The sequence below is a fragment of the Pipistrellus hanaki genome (genome assembly GCF_964339955.1).
Source record: "Pipistrellus hanaki genome assembly, chromosome: 12".
Classification (NCBI taxonomy): Eukaryota; Metazoa; Chordata; class Mammalia; order Chiroptera; family Vespertilionidae; genus Pipistrellus; species Pipistrellus hanaki.
In genome coordinates this window covers 16,175,198-16,196,102 of record NC_140514.1, presented here as the reverse complement: position 1 = coordinate 16,196,102, position 20,905 = coordinate 16,175,198, and the positions used below count along the sequence as shown (strand labels likewise).

Sequence of the window (20,905 nt, the reverse complement as noted above, 5' to 3'; positions counted from 1 at the left end):
GTCTTTCGTTCAGTTGATGTGGCACCCATTTTCCTTCCTTTAAAATCTTTTCCATTGCTTATAAATGATTGGAAATTGTTTGTTAAGCAACGTTTAAACTTTCTCAAAGTTGTTTTTGAGTTTGACACACATCTTCATCCAATAATGCTTGTAATTGTTGGTCTTCAAACCTTTTCAGTTGACCTGGACATTCTTTGTCTTTCACATCGAAATCATCACCTTTAAAGCATTTAAACCAGCATTCACAAGTATCTTGAGATGAAACATGTTCACCATAAGCTTCTCGAAGTATACGACGATAACTTTTTCTTCAATATAATGATTAAAACTTCCCGAAAATGCTTTTTTGGCACAAAATTCAACATTTTTAAGCGTAAAAAAATCTATGATGTTAACATTTTCAGCAAATTTGACATATGAAGTTCTGAAGTTTGCTTTCAATACAACAAAATAGCATACATATCAAATCGCATATATATCAACATACGTGTGACTCCATCTATTGGAAAAAATTCACATTATTAACCAGTACACCTCGTAAATTACCTCCTACTTCTTACTCTGAATTTAATTCTTCTACTTTACTTACTTATGGTGGAATCATAAATCATTCATTTTAAACCTTTCTGATGCTATAAATTTCCCTCATAGTACTGCTTTGCTTACATCCCACAAATTTTTACGTTGTTTTAATTTTCATGTAATTCAACACATTTTTTAATGTGTCTTATGATTTGTGTTGATCCATTTTTTGTGTAGTCATGTTTTAATTTCCACATATTTGTGGATTTTTCAAAACATATCTGTTAATTTGTATTTCAACCCATCATACTTCGAATGATTTCAATAATTTCTTAATGTATGGAATCTTGTGTTATGGCCCAGCATACTGTGTGCCTTCATAAACATTTCAATGCACTAGAAAAGAATGGGCATTCTGGCCCTGCCCATGTGGCTCAGTGGTTGAGCATCAATCTATGATTGAGGAGATCACGGTTTGATTCCCAGTCAGGGCACGTGTTCAGGTTGCAGGTTTGATCCCTGGTGGGAAACGTGCAAGAGGCAGCCAATCAATGATTTCTCTCTCTTCATTGATGTTTCTCTCCCCCCAACCCCCACCCCTGAAATCAATAAAAATACATTAAAAAAAGAAAAGAATGTGCATTCTATAGTTGTTGGATGGAAGGTTCTATAAATATCACTTTGGTCAAGGTGGTTGTTCAGGTTGTTCAATGTTCTATATACTTACTAATTTGTCTATTAGTTTTACCAATAACTGAGAAAAGAATATTGTAATCTTTAAACATAATCATAACTTGTCTATTCTTCCTTTTAGTTATATCAGCTTTGGCTTCTTATATTTTGAATCTTTTTTAAAAATTTTTTTATTGATTTCAGAAAGGAAGAGAGATTGTCTAAGTATACTATCATAATTTATATACTGTGTTCTCTGTTCTTCTGGGACTCCACTGCTCCCCATTTCAAGACTATTTCAAATGTTATTTTTACATATAGTATAAAACATTATGATAGTATACTTTCATATCTCCCCCTTCCCTTGTTCTATTATTATATATTTTGCTTCTATGTTATAAACTATAGTATGTTGTTCATATTTTTGCTCTCAACATCTAATACTTTTTGTAGTTCAGGTCTGCTGATAATTCTCTCAACTTTAGTTTGTCTATAAAAAAGTCTATCTCACCTTCACTTACTGAAGTATATTTCTGTTGGGTATAAAATTCTAGACTATTTTTATTTTTCCTGTTCTACTGTGTTCTTCCTCGGATAATTTCTGACCAGACATCTGGGTCATTCTTATTTTTGTCCCTCTCTATGTAATGTGTCCTCCCCATCCCCCCCCGATTTTTATGAGTTTCTCTTAATTACTAGTAGTAAGCAATCTAATTATGATGTGTCTTGGTGTGATTCTTTTTTTTTTTTTTTTTAAATATATTTTATTGATTTTGTACAGAGAGGAAGGGAGAGAGATATAGAGCTAGAAACATCGATGAGAGAGAGTCATGGATCAGCTGCCTCTTGCACACCCCCTACTGGGGATATGCCCGCAACCAAGGTACATGCCCTTGACGGGAATCGAACCCGGGTCCCTTCAGTCCCCAAGCTGACGCTCTATCTATTGAGCCAAACCGGTTTCGGCGGTGTGATTCTTTTTATCTGAGCTATATTGAGCTTCTTGAACTGTGGGGCTTATAATTTTCATCAAATTTGGGAATTTCCCCATCACTATTATTATAAATATGTTTTCTGTGTTCTCTATTCTTCTGGGACTCCACTGCTCCCCAACGCCTACAACATGTAGTCAAAGCTATCTCAGAAAGCTTTCTAGGTCCTCTGTTTCAGATCCACAAATCACCTTCCGGACTTCTCTCTTACTGTCTCACACACCCAATTCTCCAGTCCAAGGTTCTCATAAGTTCATCCCCCAAATCACTGCTCACCAGCAATCCCCGTGTGTCCCTTCCCTACCAATTTAGTGTTCAAAATCCGCCCCTCATGGCCTAGCTCAGTACTGCCTCCTCCAGGCCTTTTCTAACTGTAGCAGAGTGATGGTACTTCCATGAACTCTCAGAGGTCTTGTGTGTCCCAGTGGCCCCCTGAGGCTTGCGGATGTCCTCTGGGTCATCTTGGATGAGCCCCACCCTCAGACCCAGGAGGAAGACACCGGACCCTGTTGTCGCTGTGATGGGGATAAGAGTAATCATTACGTCAAACTGTGCCTTGGGACACGTTCCAGAAGGAGAAGTTGAACACACAGTATGCTATGAAGAAGTGAGTCAGGAAGCATCTCTTCTTTTTCCAAAGGGAAAAATGAGCCACACGGCAGATTAAGTCAAGTATTCTGAGCCAGGGGAAATACCCTGCAAGGATCTTCTCTCTCAGACCAGTCTACTGCCTCTCAAGAGTTAGGGAAAACCATGGTGATTACCGAGAAGGGTTTGTTGAGGAGCAGCAGGAAGGGGCTTAAGTGGAAGGGGCAGGAGCACAGGACAGCTCTGAAGCCCTCGGCACCGATATTCCAGCTCAGCCAAGGCCTCTGGCCCTCGCTCTCTCTGCCCGCCCACTGGCCGTACGCACACAGCTGGCGGGGCCTCTGCAGGACCCTCCTGCGTTTCTGCTCCAGCTTCGGAATGTTTTCCCAAGAGTCAGCTGTGTTTAAGTCCCAACCCTGCTGCATCAGTTGTTTTTTTCTTGGTATTATATTTACATCATTCAATTAAATAGGGCCTTAACAGATAAATTATGAGTGCAAGAGGACAGTTGTTATTTCTAAGTAGAATTAACATTTTGGGGATTGCTGCTAAATTTATGTAGCTAGAAGAAACTACTGTTGACTTAGCAGTGGGCAAGGCAACAGTGAAAAATTATCAAGAAGAGTCATAAAAATCTAGGATTCCAGACCCAGATTATTTCCAAGCAACTTTTAATTCTCCCTCCACCGAAGGACACTGGAAATGACAGGGAGCACATCCTAACTCAGAAGAAGGCCACCGGGGCACGGGGCATCCACGCGCGGGCACAGAGCCGTCCCCTCAGAAAACGTAAGTGAATGACTGCAGCTAAAGACTTCCGGTTAGAAAAAGCTATCTATCGGAAATGCATATAAATGTACATGCGTATGTGAGGTTCTTTGTGTGATTCCCAGGTTTTACTGACCTTTTTAAAAAATCTACTTGGTGGCGTTATAGTGTACACACAATTCAAAGCACCCATTTAATGTGTCTGTTTAGATGAGTACTGACAAATGTATACAGCTGTATGACTACTTCCCACAATCACCATACGGAATATGTCCACCCCCCCCCCCCAAATGTTCCTCTGTGCCCATCCCAGCCCGCCCCCACCTCCACCCGGGACCCACAGGAAGTCTGAGGTACCACAGCTCTCCCTGCCCTGTCTCGAGGCCATTCATGCACCATCATCTGGCATTTGGTTCCTAGTCCCTTTCACGTCCAGTAGAATCCATTCTCCGGGGCATTACAGTTCCGTGCGTTTCTACCCACATGCTGTGGGACCACAATAATGTAACTTCTCGCATGAACTGACCGACTGCCTCTCCCAACCTCACCACACAGGAGGCCCTTCCCTGCACGGAGGTCTGGACGGCGGACTTGAGACCAGCCGCCTGCGTTTCTACTGCGTGACCCTCCTCTCCCTCCTGCCCGAGTCAGGAACTTCCACTCCCGAGACAGGCACGAGGGCTAAGCGAGGTGACAGAGATAAGAAATGCCTTCAAGACCTACATCAACAATGTTATCTGTCGCTGGTGTGAACGCACTACAGACCAGGTAGGCTATTCTGAAGAGGGAGCTCCCAGCCCCTAGGAAACGGAGGCGGAGGACAGAGGACAGGCAGCCGTGCGGAGGTTCCATGAGAAGCCGTCGCGCTGCCTGCAAGGCGGACTGTGAGCCCCACGATCCCGTCCGTCCCGAACCCAGCGACGAGGGTCGGGAGGGGTGCGCCGCCAGCCCTGGAGGAAAGGAACAGAGGCGGCCACCCAGGAGCAGGGGACACAGCGCACAGCCCTCCGGTCCCCTCGATCCGCAACAAAGGACGCACGGCCCACACATCCACTCCCGTCCCTTTGGGCGGAACACTCAGCCTGCCAGGGCAGCCGAGGAGCCCCCGCGGAGCTGGGGCAGGCCTTACCCACCCAGATCCCACTCAGCTGGCACCATTACATTCACTGGGACCAACAAACCACAGCCATGGCGATCTCGCCAAGTTCAAATCCAGGCCTCTCACCCGGGGGTTTCAAACGGGGCTCCGGCGTGGGGTGGGATTTGCTCGGAAACATGTCATTTTCATTTTCATTTTGTTTGCAACCAAGAAAACGTTCCCGAAGAGAGCAAAGGGGGACGCAACGGGACGGTCTCGCTGCTGATGAAAGCCGATCGCTCAGGGACCGCAAGTTCTGCTGGAAGCAGCAGCGATCGGAGGAGGAAGAGGCGCCAGACAGCCCGTGGCCAGGAGGGAAGGGAGGAGAGCACCGGGGTGCCTGCTGGGGCTGCAGGAAATAAGGAAACCCTACGGTGAGTGCCTGAGAGTAACCCAACGTCCCACAGACAAGGAACGCTTCACTACAGCACTCCTAGCCAGTGTCAGACGCAGCGTTAGGAATGGGGGCTGGGAAGACTAATTCAAAACGCAAAACGCCTGTGCTCTCACGCGAAGGAAGGGACGTAGGGGCGATGCCTGGGGCCTTGTGAAATCTTCCGTAGGAAAGACGAGAACGGAAGAACGGAACACACCGCACAAAAACATGGTCACGGCGGGACTGCACTGCGTTTTCCCTCTCGTTCCCAAAGCGTCTGCAACACCGTGAAGCGTTTCATCACGGAGAGCAGTCTTTAAAAGAATGCGGTCAAGCCCTGACCAGGGTTTGGCTCAGCGGATAGAGCGTCGGCCTGCGGACTGAAAGGTCCCAGGTTCGATTCCGGTCAAGGACATGAACCTTGGTTGCGGGCACATCCCCGGTAGGGGGTGTGCAGCAGGCAGCTGGTCGATGATTCTCTCTCATCAATGTTTCTAACTCTCTATCCCTCTCTCTTCCTCTCTGTAAAAATAATAATAAAAATAAAATAATGCGTTCAAAATGAGAAAAAGCAAAGAGCCAGCTGGCTCCACACACAGAGGTGAGAGAAAGGACAGTAAATGAGCTTGGTCTGATTCATTCACAGAGCGAAGGTCAGAGGTGGTGTGTTAAGTCGAAAAGGCAGCAGAGAGGCAAATGCCTGGCGTTTGGGTAGTTCTCTAGGTTTGCAAGGGGCCTCTCTACACATTACCCGCCCCCCCCCCCCCCCCCGTGCCCTTGCTCACCTATAGACCCATGAGCAGCCAGCCCCCCACCCGACGCCCCGGCCCCGCCCCACCCCCCTCCCCTGGTCTTCCGTTCCCACCCCCGACAAGAACCAGGGTGCAAACGCCAGCGGACCGGGCTGCCTGTTGCGCCCAATGGCCCATCCGCCATCACACGCCGCCGGGGACCAGGGAGAGCCGGCGGGCAGCAGGGGCTGCGACAGGCCTGGGTGCTCCCTCCACCACCAGGCTGCTCCCTCACGCTGGGCCCCGAACCCCCCTCCCGTGGATTCTGCGCACACTCCCCGGGACACCCCTCGGCCTCTCTGCTGTAACGTAAAGCTGTGTTTTTCAGGGGGTCCCTACCCCTAACTTGCCCAGACTCGGCCCTGGGAGAGAACCTAACGGGAACATGGGCACATGGGGGTGTCTCAGGAGCGGCCACAGGAGTGCTCCCCACCCCCATCTTCCCCTTCATCCGCTCCCATTGCTGCTGCCTGGTCCTGCCCTCAAACCCCTCCCACCCTCTTCTCCCAGCTGCCACCTCACCTCACCCAAGGCGCAGCTGGTGGCAGTTAAGGGCAAGCTGGTGGTGCCAGGACCCAGGCACGGGGAGGGATGTGGGGAAACCCTGCCCGCGGCAGCTCAGCCCTCCTGTCCTCCGAGCTCCCAGTACCCCAGCCCCAGGCCATGCTCTCCTCCACCACAGCCTCCGACGGTCACCGTCTGGCCCCTTCATCCCAGGCCCTGCCCGCTGCAAGGCCCAGACCAGTTGCTCAGTAACCTTCACTCATTCAGTAATACAGCCCCGGCAACACCCCCGCCCCACCTCCCACACCACCCCGCTCTTCCTCTGCTCGCTGTGGAGCCCACCTGCCCGCCCCGCAAAGAGCCCAGGCCGCTGTATGGCCTGGCTCTGTGTCAGGCCGCCTGGGGCTCCGGGCCTCTCGGGATTCCTCCCACAAAGCCCAGTGTGGAGGGGGGCTGGAGGGTGCAGAGGAAGACAGCCTGGGCCCTGAACCCCGGAAACCCAGTCTACTTCTTAAAAAAAAATATATATATATATATATATATATATATATATATATATATATATATATATTCTATTGATTTGTTACAGAGAGAAGGGAGAGGGAGAAGGAGTTAGAAACATCGATGAGGGACATCGACCAGCTGCCTCCTGCACACCCCCTACTGGGGATGTGCCCGCAACCCAGGTACATGCCCTTGACCAGAATCAAACCCAAGACCTTTCAGTCCACAGGCCGACGCTCTATCCACTGAGCCACACCGGTTAGGCCACTGTCTACTTCTAACTGTGAGCCTTGGCTCATCCCCACTGACCCAGGAGGAAGTCCCTGGCCGGAGCCCACAGGTGATGGGAGGAGAGACAGAAACGGGGAGCCTGCAGGCAGGAGAGAGGAGAGGAGGTGCTGGCACCTGGAGAAGTTCCCGGAGTTCCCCTGATGGGGGCGGGGTTTCTGGCCACCCCCTTCCGAAGTCCCCATCCTCCGGCCCCACCCCCTTCTACCCTGATGGTGCCCCCACCCCGGGGTGGGGGGGGTTCATGTGCCCAGGGGGACGGTGTGTGTGTGTATGAGGGGGCCTGGGAACCCAGGCACCTTTTGGAAAGTCAGATTCGTCCCAAACAAATGACTCAGATACTTCTGGAGCGCAGCCCACTGAAGGCCGGGGCCTCCCGCGCTCCGTATCCCAGGCTCCAAACTCCCCTTCCCTCCTCGGAGCTCCCGCCGGGCGCTGCCGCCCTGTCCGGGCCCCGCTCTCCTGGGATGCGAACGTGGTTATTCTGGATTTACTTAGTTTTCTATCTTTTTTTCTGTTTCCTCGTCTGTTTGGGTTTTGTTTCTTAGCAACCCCCACAGGACACGCAGCAACCCTGGGTCCGGAGTCTGGGCTCCGATGGGGAAGACTTTCTGTTTCGCTCCCTCACGGACAAGCAGAGCTGCATCCGGGACACCCTGCTGCCCCGGGCCGGGCGGAGGGGACCGGGCGACGGGCCTGCGGTCCAGGCCGCGCGTCAGCCCGAGCACTCAGAGCCCCCGCTGCTCGCACCCTCCCCCCCAGAAGCTGCCCCGGGGCCTCCGCCGGCAGAGGCACCGGCCGCGTCCCCAGCCCGGCAGCCAGGGCAGTGCGGGCAGCCTGTCCCCTGACACGCACATGTCCCGGGCAGCAAACCCGGGGGCCTGTCCACGTGCGCCTGCAGAATCGAGAGGCACCACGCGGCCATGAGCCGTGATGGGACCCGGGAAGAACATCCGTCCAAGAACGAGGAGAACGTTAACCCCGAGAAAAACCGGTATTTTCCTCCAACCAGGGCGGCAGCCGTGGGACGGCCCCACAGGGTTCTTGCATCAACCACGACGGCCCCGCTGGGCACCTGGAGACGCAGCCCTCAGCCCCAGGAGGCAATGCTAACGGCCTCGGCTGAGACGGAGGCGGCGGTGTGAGAGCAGGGGGACGGAACTGAGAGGCGGGACGAGAAGGGGACACTCCGGCCGGGTCACTGCCACCCCCAGCCACGTGGCCCGGGGCAGGTCACTTCGGGCCCGTGAGGCAGCAGGCGGGGCTCACAGCTGAAGAACGAACTCATCGACGCTGAGTGCTGAGCCGGCCCAGGTGGGTAACGGGTGATAAACTCGGCAGGCCGGGCTCTGCGGCCCCTCCGCACGTAGCCGGGCCGCGGAACCCGTGGACACGGCAGTTAGCGGGGGCCACATGCCCACCCTTCCAGCAGGAGGCTCCACCGCCGTGGCTGGCACCACTGTCCCCCGCCTGTGTCCCCACCCCAAGCCTCCGATCATCCAACTGCTCGAGGGACCCTGGGCCCCAGTGGCAGACCTGGGGCCTGTGACAATCACGCCTGCCTTCCCCCCATCTCCCAGGGACTCACACTTTCACCCGCATTCCCCTGGACCTCGACAGCAGCCACACGCGCTGGCAGGCACCGGCCACTTGGCAGAGGGATGCCAAGGCCACACGAGTCAGTCACTTGCCCAAGAAGCCCGGGGGCAAGGCCCTCCTGACGAAGGTCAACGAGAGTGCAGCCAGGACAGCGCTGCCTCGAGACCGGGCCGCCCACGTGAGCTGGGCACAGGTGGCCCAGTGGCCCTGAGACCAATGTCCCGACAGCCTTCAGTCCCTCGGGCCCAAATCTGGTGCACGGCCAGGGGTTCAAAGAGAGGAGGTCCGGCCGAAACCAGTCTGGCTCAGTGGATAGAGCCTCGGTCTGCGGACTGTAAGGTCCCAGGTTCGATTCCTGTCAAGGGCATGTAGTACATTGGTTGCGGGCACATCCCCAATGGGGGGTGTACAGCTGGTCGATGCTTCTCTCTCATCGACGTTTCTAGCTATCTATCCCTTTCCCTTCCTCTCTGTGAAAAATCAATACAATATATTTTTTTAAAAAAAGAGGGAGAGAGGAGGTACTTCCTGCACAGGTGGCTGAGAGAAGGGGAGGTAGGGGTGCCACCCAGGGCACATTTTGACAAAAGGGCAAAGGGAACCATGACCCCACCTCCCCCACCTTTGAAACAGGGGCCACCAGGGCTGCAAGCCCAGTGGGCAGGGGAAGCCCAGGGCGACACCCGGAGGCGAGAAGGCCCAACTCACCTCCCTCAGCAGCTGCATCCCCTTCAGCCTGTCCAGCTGCCGCTGCTGCTGCTGGGCCACGGTGACCCCCAACACGAGCGTGTGCGCCGCACAGGACACCACGGAGAGGACCACGATGGGGCTGAGGCCCAGGGGCAGCGTGATGAAGAAGGAGAAGACGAAGAAGGCCTGCCAGCCCACCGTGTCGCTGGCGGCGTGGGCGCCGGCGGGCACGCTGAGGCCCAGGTGGGCGAAGATCTGCGCGGAGATGAGCAGCCACAGCAGGTAGGGCACGGCCCTGCGGGTGACCAGGCTGGGCAGCAGCCCCTTCCGGCACAGCACGAACAGGAGCACGTCCAGCAGCAGCCCGGCGCCCGCGGCGGCCAGCGGGGCCAGGCGGTCCGCCGAGAAGGCGGCGGCGCACACGGCCAGCGCGTGGCCGGCGAAGAGCGCGGCGAACACCACCAGCACCAGCAGCGTCTCGTGGCGCTGCCGCCGGAAGTAGGTCTGGTAGAGGCCCTCCAGGGACTCGGGCACGAAGGTGGGCCGCAGCCAGCCGGGCAGGCAGAGGCAGGCGCCCGCGCTCCGCACGGACACCTCGTGGGTGCGGCCGGCGCGGCGGGGGTCGGGGTCCGAGGGCAGGCTGGCCGAGGGCTCGGCGGCGGAGGGCTGCTCGGGCTCGGAGGAGCCCTGCCGGTGCCTGGGCATCCTGGCTGGCGTCTGGCGGGGCTCGGCCTGCGGGTTCTCCTCTCTCTCTGGACGGGCCACCGCCTGGCGGGGCTCTAGGGCCCGGGGGAGGCGGAGCGCCGGTCACCTCCGCGCGGGCGCAGGACGGGTCTCCAGGGCACAGGCTGCGCCGGTCATCTGGAGCAAAGGACACCTCCGAAGTGGAGCAGCTCTTACCCGCAACCCTGTCCCCACTCCCCCGGCCTGGGCTTTCCCTGCGACCCGCCCAGCCCACTCCAGTGCCCCGAGGCTGCGGAGCCAGGTCTCCCCCAGCCCGCCACGCTCCTGCCACCACGGACCACACGCTCCTCCGTACGCACTGGCCGCCCCGACACTGGTTCCTGCCTTTGCTCGCAGAGCCCCGGCCCCCACTGCATCCCTCGCACCCCGCCTCTCCCTCCCCCGTGATCTCTCCTCTCTGGGTCCCAGACTTGCTCACCTAAGCCTCCTCCAGGCCCACGCCGTGGGCACAGCGCGCCAGACGGAAGCCGGGCCGCCCGCCCCGGGGATCCCTGAACCCGCCCTCTGTTTACCTCCTCTCCCCCAGCCCCCGGCCCCCGCGCCGCCGCCCCCTCCGGCCCGTGCGCCCCCGGAAGGCCGCCTCCCACCCTCCCCGGCGCGCTCACCTGTGCGGGGCTCCGAGCGGGAGGCTCAGCGCGCCCGGGGGCTGCTCCCCGCGGGGCCGCGCCGCCCGGCCAGCGCCACGGCCCCGCACCCCGGCCGCAGCGCGGCTCCCCCGCCGTCAGTGTCCACGGCGCCCGGCCGCGGGGGTGGGGGGCGCCGGGGCTGGGAAGCCCGGGGCGCCCGGGACCAGGGCGGGCGTGCGCGGGGCAGCGGGCGGCCCCTACCCTCTCGGCACCGAGGCGGCGGCGGCGGCGCGGCTTGGGGCGCACGCGGGGCCCTCCCGGCGGGAGCGCGGGCCGAGGCCGGGGCAGCCCGCCTGCATCCTCCGCCGCCCGCGCCGAGCGGTGCCAGCCGAGTCCCCGCGGCGCGGCGGCGCCGGGGCCACGCGCGCTCCAGCCCCCGGAGGCGGGCGGCGCCCCACCCTCCTCCCGCTTCTCCTCCTCCTCCTCCTCCTCCCCTCAGACGCCGCCCTCTCGGCGAGGCCGTCCGGGAGTCGGGGGGCGGTGAGGCTCCGGGCTCCGGGCCGGGCCCCGCGCAGGGACTGGGGAGGGGGAGGCGCGCGGGGCGGGGCGGGGGGTCCGAGGGGCCCCGCGCCCCGGACCGGGCGGCGGGCGGGCGGCGCTGCTGCGTGGGCAGAGGGATGGGGGCGCCTCCCGCCCCCGCGGCCCGGCGCCGGGAGAGGAGAGCCGGGAGGGGCCCTGCGGCAGGTGAGACGCCCCCGGGGCCCCCTCCTCCGCGGCGGCTTCCTTCCGGCGCGCGGAGGCCGGGCTGAGGTTTGGGGCGCTCCGGGCCGGGCGGGCCGGGCCGTGTCCCCGCCCCTCCGGCGGCCCGAGCGCCGGGCGAGGGGCCGCGCCTTCCGCCGCCCAAGGGCCGCAGCTGCTCCGGCCCCGGACGCGCGGGGGTAGGAGGGGCCGGTGGGCACGTGGACCTGGGAGAGAGCCGCCGTGCACATCCCACCTGTTCGAGAGGATGTGTTGGAATGGACAAACTCCCATTTAAAATCTCAAGTGCCGCCCTAGCCGGTGAGGCTCAGTGGATAGAGCGTCGGCCTGCGGACCCAGAGGTCCCAGGTTCGATTCCGGGCAAGGGCATGTGCCTTGGTTGCGGGCACATCCCGGTGGGGAGTGTGCAGGAGGCAGCTGGTCGATGTTTCTAACTCTCTATCCCTCTCCTTTCCTCTCTGTAAAAAGTAAATAAAATATGTATTTTTTTAAAAATAAATAAAAATAATTTAAAAAATAAAATCTCACGTGCAAGCGGTTACGCCTATCAGTCTCTTACATCTTGGTATAAATGGCTGACCTTGGACTGGACGGAACACCTCGTCCACCGCGGGCGTTAGGGATTCAGAGGAAGGGAGAGGAGCAGATGGGTGGTTTGGGAATAAAAGCATGTGGGAAGGGGAAGGGATTGCTGAGGATTTTAGGGGATGGGCTCCCCTGGGGAGGGCAGAGGAAATGGGTCCGACAGGAACTCAGCCATCCAGGCCCCAGATGGAGCTGCCTCCTGGAGCTCCCAGGTGCCATCCATGAGTCCTGTTCCAGAGCCTGGGCATCAGCTCCCAATGGAGTCATCGGAGAATGGATCCTGTCACAGCTGTTCCTGTCAGTCCCTCATACTGATTCTGAAAAGCTGCCCACCTCCGCTCCAGCTTGTCTGGGCTTTGATTCTAAAAGTGAGGGGACCTCACATCAGATCTAGGAGGAGGAGAATTAAAGAAAGCACACTCTTTCCATTGTCTGAATGTATCCAAACATCCATTTTGAAGTTAAAGGAGGCATGATTCTTGTGTGTAACGAAGGGACCTGTATTAATAAAAAGAGAGCCGCCCACTGCATGGGAGAACACATTGGCTAATGATTTTTCAGATAAGGGTTTTATCTCCAAAATTTACTGAGAACTCATACAACGTAACAGAAGGAAGACAAACGATCCAATCAAAAAAGTGGGCAAAGGACCTAAATAGATGCTTTTCAAAAGAGGACATATAGAAACTAAGAAGCGCATGAAAACATGCTCAAAGTCACTAATAATCCGAGAGATGCAAATCAAAATAACAAGATACCATCTCACACCTGTCAGAATGGCTGTCATCAATAAACGACAGGTGCTGGTGAGGATGTGGAGAAAAAGGAACTTTCATGCACTGCTGGTGGGAATGCAGACTGGTGCAGCCACTGTGGAGAACAGTGTGGAGTTTCCTCAAAACGTTAAAAATGGAACTCCCATTTGACCCAGTAATCCCACTTCTAGGACTATATCCCAAGAAACCAGAAACACCAATCAGGCCGAAACCGGTTTGGCTCAATGGATAGAGCATCAGCTTGAGAACTGAAAGGTCCCTGGTTCGATTCCGGTCAAGGGCATGTACCTTGATTGCAGGCACATCCCCAGTAGGGGGTGTGCAAGAGACAGCTGATTGAGGACTCTCTCTCATCGATGTTTCTAGCTCTCTATCCCTCCCTCTCTCTTCTTCTCTGTAAAAAATCAATAAAATATATTTTTTTAAAATAAAAGAAACACCAATCAGAAAGGATATATGCACCCCTGTGTTATTAGCAGCACAATTCACCATCGCTAAGATTTGGAAACAACCTGAGTACTCATCAGCAGATGAGTGGATTAGAAAACTGTGGCACATGTACACAATGGAATACTTGCTGCGGTAAAAAGGAAGGAACTTCTACCATTTGCAACAGCATGGATGGAACTGGAGAGCATCATGCTAAGCGAAATAAACCAATCGGAGAAAGACAACTATCACATGGTCTCACTCATATGTGGGATATAATGATCAACATAATTTGATGAACAAGAATAGATCCAGAGACAAATGATGGGGGGGGGGGGCGGTGGTTAGAGAGCAACCACAGGACTTGTATGCATGCATATTAGCATAACCATGGACACAGACACTGGGGCAGTAGTGACTTGCCCAGGGTGGGAATGGCTGGGGTGAGGGGGGGCAGGGAGAGTCAATTGGGGAAAAAAGAGACTTATGTAAAACTTAGACAATAACAAATAAGAAAGAAAGAAAGGAAGAAAGAAAGAAAGAGGAAAAAGAAAGAAAAGAGCTGATAAATACTGTTTGGCCTGCTTTGGCACAAGGGCCACCCACATGGTCCCTCTGTGAGTCCCTCCCCTTTCCAGTCACATAAGCCAACCCTTAGCTCCTGGCCCTGTGGACTTCCTGCTGGGCCTTCTGCCATCACCCGTGCCCCCAGTGCTCCTCCCCACTGTGAAGGGGGCGCCACACAGAGATACCCCTGCTAAAAGCCCTGATCCCTGCCCTGACTACTGGCCTCTCTGCCCCACTCCCACCCTTCCACAGCCTCCTCCTGTGCCGTGGGCACCTGTTCGGCAGACGTGCGCTGAGAGCACACAGTGGGTGCCAGCCTGGCCCGGCGTCAGGGAAGACCAGCCCCTGCCCTCAGGACACCTGCCAGCTCCGCCAGAGCACCAGGCCGCTGTGTGCAGGTGGCCGCAGAGACCCCAAACGGGGCCTTTCGGGGTCGGAGGGAAGGGTCTGGTCAGGGGACTGGAGCTCCTGACAAAGGCTCGACAGCAGGGAAGCCCACAGCACATCCCCATCCAGCTCTGCATTCTGGGTGTGGGCACAGCCCTTACTGTGGATGTGGGAAGCCCCTCGGGACAGCTGCTAACCCCCCTCTCCCGCCCCCGGGGCCTTTACCCAGAGGCTGTTGGGTAAAGACTCCAGCGAGAGAGCTGCCCACAGAGGAGACCAGGAACATGCAACTCGCCGGAGACAGCGGCCGGCCTCGAGCCTCACGGCCCTCCCTCACAGCTGCCCCTCCAGTACGGGCTCCTAATAAGTACTCAGACAGTCGTTGAATGAATCGATGATCGCCCTGGGAAGAAACGCCACTCTGTACGCTGTCCCTGAGGGCGGCATCAGGCCTTACTGATGGATGCCGAAAGTGTCCTGGTCCAGAGACCATCGGAAACAACCACATTCAGGGAAAAGGGTGGGAGGTGCCCTCAGCTTTCAAGCTACACGTTCTATATTGTTGCAATCTGGACGATGGGCATGCATTGCTTTTCCAACCAAAGACACAGTAAATCTATCTTTAAAGCACACACATACACATACACACCCACGTACCCACACACATGCGTGTACCTGCACAACCTGAGACCGTGACTGACTTGCCTATGATGAGGGCTTCCCCACCCCACCCCCATCCCAGGATCCGCTAGGACAGGAGGCCTCTATGCTGAAGGCATCTTTTTTTTGCAGAGAATTGCCCATCGCTGGATAAACAAGAGTGATTTGCCCCTATGCTGAAGGCATCTTTTTTTGCAGAGAATTGCCCATCGCTGGATAAACAAGAGTGATTTGCCCCCTGGGGAGATGTGGTGGCTCTTGAAGCCAGCAAACAATAGACGGAGCAGAGGCCTGGTGTCCTGGGGAAAGCGAGGGGAGGAGAGGGGGGAGGAGAGGAGATGGCTGGCTCCCCAGGGGCTGAGCCCAGCCAGAGCCCATCTGGGGCCTTGGCTGAAAACAGAGCCTGCGCCCGGGGCGCCCGCAGGTGGTTTATGGGGCCCGGGGCTCCGGGGAAAGGAGGCAGGAAATAGGTGTGACACCCTGCGTCACTGCTGTGGACGATGGGGAGCCATCGCTCCAAGGAGCCCTGGAGAAGGCACCTCAGGATTATTTTAAAAATATATTTTTATTGATATCACAAAGAGAGAGAAGGATATAAACATTGGAGAGAGAGAGTCACGGATTGGCTGTTGCCTTCTGCACGCCCCCTACTGGGGAATCCACAACCCGGGCATGTGCCCTTGACAGGGATGGAATGGGGGACCCTTCAGTCCACAGGCCAACGCGCCATCCACTGAGCCAAACCCGCTAGGGTTCCCTCCGGATTGTCCTCTGGAGCTGGAAGAGGGGCGTGTTCACCCACCGACTCCCCTCCTCCATCGGGTAAGGGTCCCCAGTTGGGGTGTCCCCTGCCCAGCACTCCCAGGTGTGTGCCAGCCTCAGGGGGCCCTGGCAGGAAGCAGAGACTCAGTGCAGAGAGGCCAGCTGCCTCCGGGTGTTCCTGCAGCAGCGACAGAGTAGCAGGCGGGCTGGGGGGGTGCCATCCAGAGCCCTTCAGCTCCACCCGCTCGGCGGTGTGGGTGGTGTCCCGGAGGAGAGAGACGTGCGTGCGGGAGAAAGCGGGCCCTCCCCGGTGAGAAAACACCCGTGTGCTGGGCGGGAAGCTACGCGGGGCCTCGGACAAATGACTCCCTCCCTGACCTCCTTGTGGTGTGAGGACAGCACTGGCCCCGGACGGAGCCCACTGCCCAGCTCTCGGCTGGTCCCCGGGCACCTGGCTGGTTCTGACCCGCAGCCGCCACGCTGGGTGCCATCTCCCCGGGGCCCTCTCTGTGGTCGCAGCAGGGAGCCTCTACTGATTCCCCTGCCATTTCCCTCTCCGATGGCATCAGCCTGTCTCCCACCGTCTCTCCTTGCCCATCGCTGTGTCTCTCGGTGCCTCTGCCTCCATGTTAGGGTCATCCTGCCTCGGCCTCCACATGTGTGTCTGCCTGTGTGTGTCTAAGCACAGAACGGGGAGCGGGGAGGCATGGAATTGTCAGTATGTGTGAGATTATATGTGAGTTTGTGAGAGTGTTGTGTGTGTATGTTTGTGTGTGCAAAGTGGGAGCGTGCATGTGAGTGTGAGCGTGTGTGGCTGAGCATGTGTGCAATCACTGTGCAGGTACATAAGCGGGTGAGCAATGTGTGAGCATGTGTGATGAGTGTGAGCGTCTGCACACACACAGCACAGCCACACTGCCCTGCCGATGCAGGTCCAGCTCAGGCCTCCTGCCCCCTGCCAGTGCCCAGCTGCTCTGCCATCTGCACAGGCGCCTGCCCAGCTCGCTGCCCGAGGGCACAGGGCAGGCACAAGGCCTTCCTGGGTGGGGCGGGTTTCTGGGTCTGTGCCTCCCGGAGCCAGGCTCCTCGGGAGCGGGCCCAGGCCCCCCGGTGCGCCTGGTGGTGGTAATGGCCATGTGAGCAGTGCCCGTTTCCGTGGGGTCCTGCCTCCAGGCACTGCGGCTGGTGTTCTCCCTTTCCTTTTGTTGATGTCCCCATTTGACAGGTGAGGAGAAAGGGCTCAGAGACCGGAGGAAACTTGCTCCCTCCGGACCTCACGGCCAGGAAGAGGGAGAGGGGGGCTCCAGGGGCTCCGGCAGGAACCCCGGGAAGCTCCCCGGTCAGTTACTGCTTCTCCGGGCGGGCACACTGCGTCTCGGGCTCCGGGCCTCACGGACAGCGGGCAGCCTGGGTGTCGGGGCTGAGGCTGGATCACCGTTCTGCTCCAGCCCAGACGGGTCAGCGTTGGGAGAGGGAGACACGCCCATGGAGCTGAGGCAACGGGTGAGTGCTGAGTAACCCTGAAGCCTCCACGGAAAAGTCACGCTTCCAAACGCGCTGGAGCCGGGGCCCTCCGGGAAGAGGCGCCGCGGGGCCGCGCGCTAACAAGCCTCTCCCGGCCTGCGGCGGCGGCGGCGAGGAGAGGTTCCCCAGTGCGGAGCCCATGCTGGTGCACCGGAAGCGTCTTCCTCTCTATGGCTGCCCTACCAGATTCCCCCCAACAGGGGCTGAACCGGACAGGTGATCTCAGTTCGAAAACCCGGGGTCCCCCCTGGGCCTCGCTGGGCTAGAGGCGAAGCATCGGCAGGGCTTTGCTCTCTCCTGCAGATTCTCGGGGAGATCCCTCCCCCTTACCTTCTCCGGCTTCCCAAGGCCGCCCACAGCCCTTGGCTTGTGGCCCCTTCTCCGTCTCAGAACCAGCACGGGGACGTCTCGGACTCTGAGGTTGCCCCGTGTCTCCCTCTGACCACAGCTGGGAGAAGCTTTCTAACGTTAATGACCCACGCGGTTAGATTGGACCCACAGGGGTAAGCTCCGCATCTCAAGGTCCGTAATCACATTTGCAAAATCCCTTTGCCAAGTGAGGCAAGAGTCACCGCCTCTGCAGACCAGGCTGCCGCTGCGGGGACGGGGCGCGCGTGTTCCTCCGCCTGTCACACGCGGGCTCCTGACCGGAGGTCCAGGCGGAGCTGAGAGGAGCGAGCACCCAGGTAGCTCATTCCTCCCGGGCAAACCTTCCCCGGATGTTTCTTATCGTAAAGCCGGCACTGAATGGCACTAGCAACTAAACCTAGAGACTGTAAAGCATCTTAAAAGTCTGTGAAAAGGTGTTAGTTTTGTTTTAGAGAAAGAGGCCTCTGAGATCTTATGGGAGAGGAAGCTATAGAAGGAACACCCTCCTGTGGTTCCCCTGCTCCTCCCCCATCCCCCCAGCCTCATGAACAAGACAGCTCCGTTGTTCCAGCAGCAAGGAACGAGACATGGAGCTGCACTAGGCTCAGAGGACTCATCCAGCCCCCGACCCCTTTGGCTGCCGTGGGAATTCTCCCCCAGAAGCAAGTGCACAGTTTCACCTCCTAAGAGATGCCTGTGGTCTTCCTTCTTCCTTCAGCTCAACTCTAAAACCCCCAGCATCCAGGATACTCTTCACGAGATCCCCTACAGTGTAAGGAGAACTGTCGTGTCTATTTTACGGATGAGAAAACCGAATCTAGGTTCATAACTTGCCCAAGGATCCGCAGGCACTGCCCAGTGTGCCCCATATGCCTGGCCCGGCCCGATGCCCAGGCTTTGTGCCGTCAGACCCCCAGCCTCCTCGCAGCAGGCGTGGCGGGCTCCGGGGCGGCACCTGTGGCATAGGGGTCGAGTTAGCACTGCTCACCTCTGCTTACTGCCCACGTGGTGGCGGGATCAATGAGCTACCCACGTCGCCATCCCTTTCCCAACCCTGCTGTGCCACCCGGGGGGCGCCGGGCACAGCCAGGCCCCTTTCTGAAAGCGTTCTCTTCGGTAGAACGTTCGCACGGTAAGCTTTCTCAAAACCAGACGAGAACTTGGTCCTTTAAAAAAAAAAAAAAATCCCCTTTCGCTTTAACACGGTTTCCCTGCTCTATTGACCATCGTCCGGTGAAATGGGTTTGGGCGGGTTTCAGCACGTGGGTCTCTCGCCCTCCTCCTTCTCGGATGGATGTCTCTCCGGCTTTACACGCACAGCCCTGCCCGATGGGAAGCCAGGGGCGGCTCTCCTCCCAGCGGAGAAGCCCCCGGACCCCAGCATCAGGCTCTCCGGTGCGGGGCTCTAGCCCTTCCTGTGACAGCCCGAGGCCCGCAGCGCCACGCTACCTGCCAGCCTCACGCGTGCGTGGACAGGAAGGCCTGCATTAATTTATGGGAGAGGAAGCTATAGAAGGAACACCCTCCTGTGGTTCCCCTGCTCCTCCCCCATCCCCCCAGCCTCATGAACAAGACAGCTCCGTTGTTCCAGCAGCAAGGAACGAGACATGGAGCTGCACTAGGCTCAGAGGACTCATCCAGCCCCCGACCCCTTTGGCTGCCGTGGGAATTCTCCCCCAGAAGCAAGTGCACAGTTTCACCTCCTAAGAGATGCCTGTGGTCTTCCTTCTTCCTTCAGCTCAACTCTAAAACCCCCAGCATCCTGCTCTGCTATTTTTAGCCGTGGCCTGGTTGAGTCAGTCTCTGCTGGCCAGGAGCCCTCTGCTCTTTCTCGCGCTGGCGGAGCCGTGAGCAGGTCTGCTTCCCTCCCAGCTCCGCTTTCCCTAGTCCCTCCCCCCCCCCCCCCCCCCCCCCCGCCTTCCATCAGGCAGAGGCAGATTAAGGGTCCCTATTTCTTTGCTTCTCTTGATAAAAGCCTCCCAGAGGTCATGTGACCTGGAGAGTGCCGGAGACTTTTCATCTGGCTCACAATTCTGCATTAATGGAGCTGTAAGTGGGAATTATTTCTAAAAACCAAGTCTAAGTTCAAATATGCCTTTAAATGAAAATAATTGCATTAAAATCACTTTGGGGAGGAGGACTGACATGTTAGCTATAAATGGACGCTCATTGTTCCTCATTTGTGATCCCAGCTTACAGCAGAATGACTGACAGGAAAGGCACTTACCTGCTTAATGGAGGAAGGGATGCTTGGGAATAAATGAATAAATTCTACGGTGCTAAAAGCCCAGTGACTTACCCCTCCCAGGGGGAAAGCGTGTAACAACACACAGAACTTTTCCTTAATAAACTGCAAATGGAGTGCTCAGCATCTCTCGGGGGAGGGGCTGGAGATGTGTTTGGCAGCTGCGCTGACTTCTGTCTCCAGGAACCCCGAGCTCAACTCAGGGTGCTTTAGCCGTAGAGAACGGTGCTGCCTCGACAGCCCACCTCTGGCTGGGACTGGCCTACGGTGAGTCATTCAGTGGCTCAAAGCCACCTTTCGGTCCATGCTGCCTCCCATTTCTGCCGTCTCTTCTTCGGTGGGCCGTGTCCTGCCGGCAACTGTGAGATGGGCCACACCTTGAGGCACTGCCCCACAGGAGGGAGCAGCTTCCTCCACACCGAGCTTCTCCCCAGAGCTCCCTAGAGGAATGCCCACTGTGCATCTTGGGCTAGAAAGGAGTCACATGCCCACTTCCAAACCAACCACTGGCAATAGGACTGGCACCCCTGTGAACGGCTTCCACCGCTCAGACTGACCACTGAGCCCACAGTGGAGGGATGGACGCCTGGGCCACATCAGGGCTCGGCCAGCAAAGGAAGAAGGGAGCCATGGCTGCTGGACAGGCCATCAACGGTGTTGGCTCTGATGCCCGTCAAACACCAGGCCTGATTCTCATGTTATTTTCCCGGGGAACTTCTATAAACCAGGGAAATACACAAATTACACCAAGAAAATTACACCAAGACTTGATTGGTATTGAGCAGCATATTTGGATGCTGAGGGCACCCACACTTTTCTTATATTCTTACTCTCCGGCTCTCTTTAAAAAAAAAAAAAAAAAAAAATCAACATTCAGTTGTTCTGTGATATATAACCTATTAGGAATTATGTGGTTAAAGGAGCTCCAGTCTATTTCACAGTTCAGCAAAGAGGTCATTCATTCTTTCATTTATCAAATGCTTACTATGCCTTTACTCAGCACCGAAGACACAAAGATTGCAAAGACAGGTCTCTGTCTGCCAAGGAGACGACACTGGGAGGCCCCTGCCCTCTGAACAGAAAACCCACTACATGCACTT

General features: G+C 56.6%; 1 protein-coding gene across 1 annotated transcript in view; it reads right to left on the bottom strand.

Moving 5' to 3' along the window:
- ADCY3 (adenylate cyclase 3) overlaps nucleotides 1-10,282 on the bottom strand; it is a gene marked incomplete at its 3' end in the record, with an annotated part of 48,440 nt that extends 38,158 nt beyond the window's left edge. Inside the window, exon 1 of the mRNA XM_084901425.1 lies at nucleotides 9,451-10,282. Coding sequence (XP_084757551.1) covers nucleotides 9,451-10,137 — 687 coding nt within the window. The 5' untranslated portion in view covers nucleotides 10,138-10,282. The remainder of the gene's footprint in view (nucleotides 1-9,450) is intronic.
- Between the last annotated feature and the right edge of the window lie 10,623 nt (nucleotides 10,283-20,905).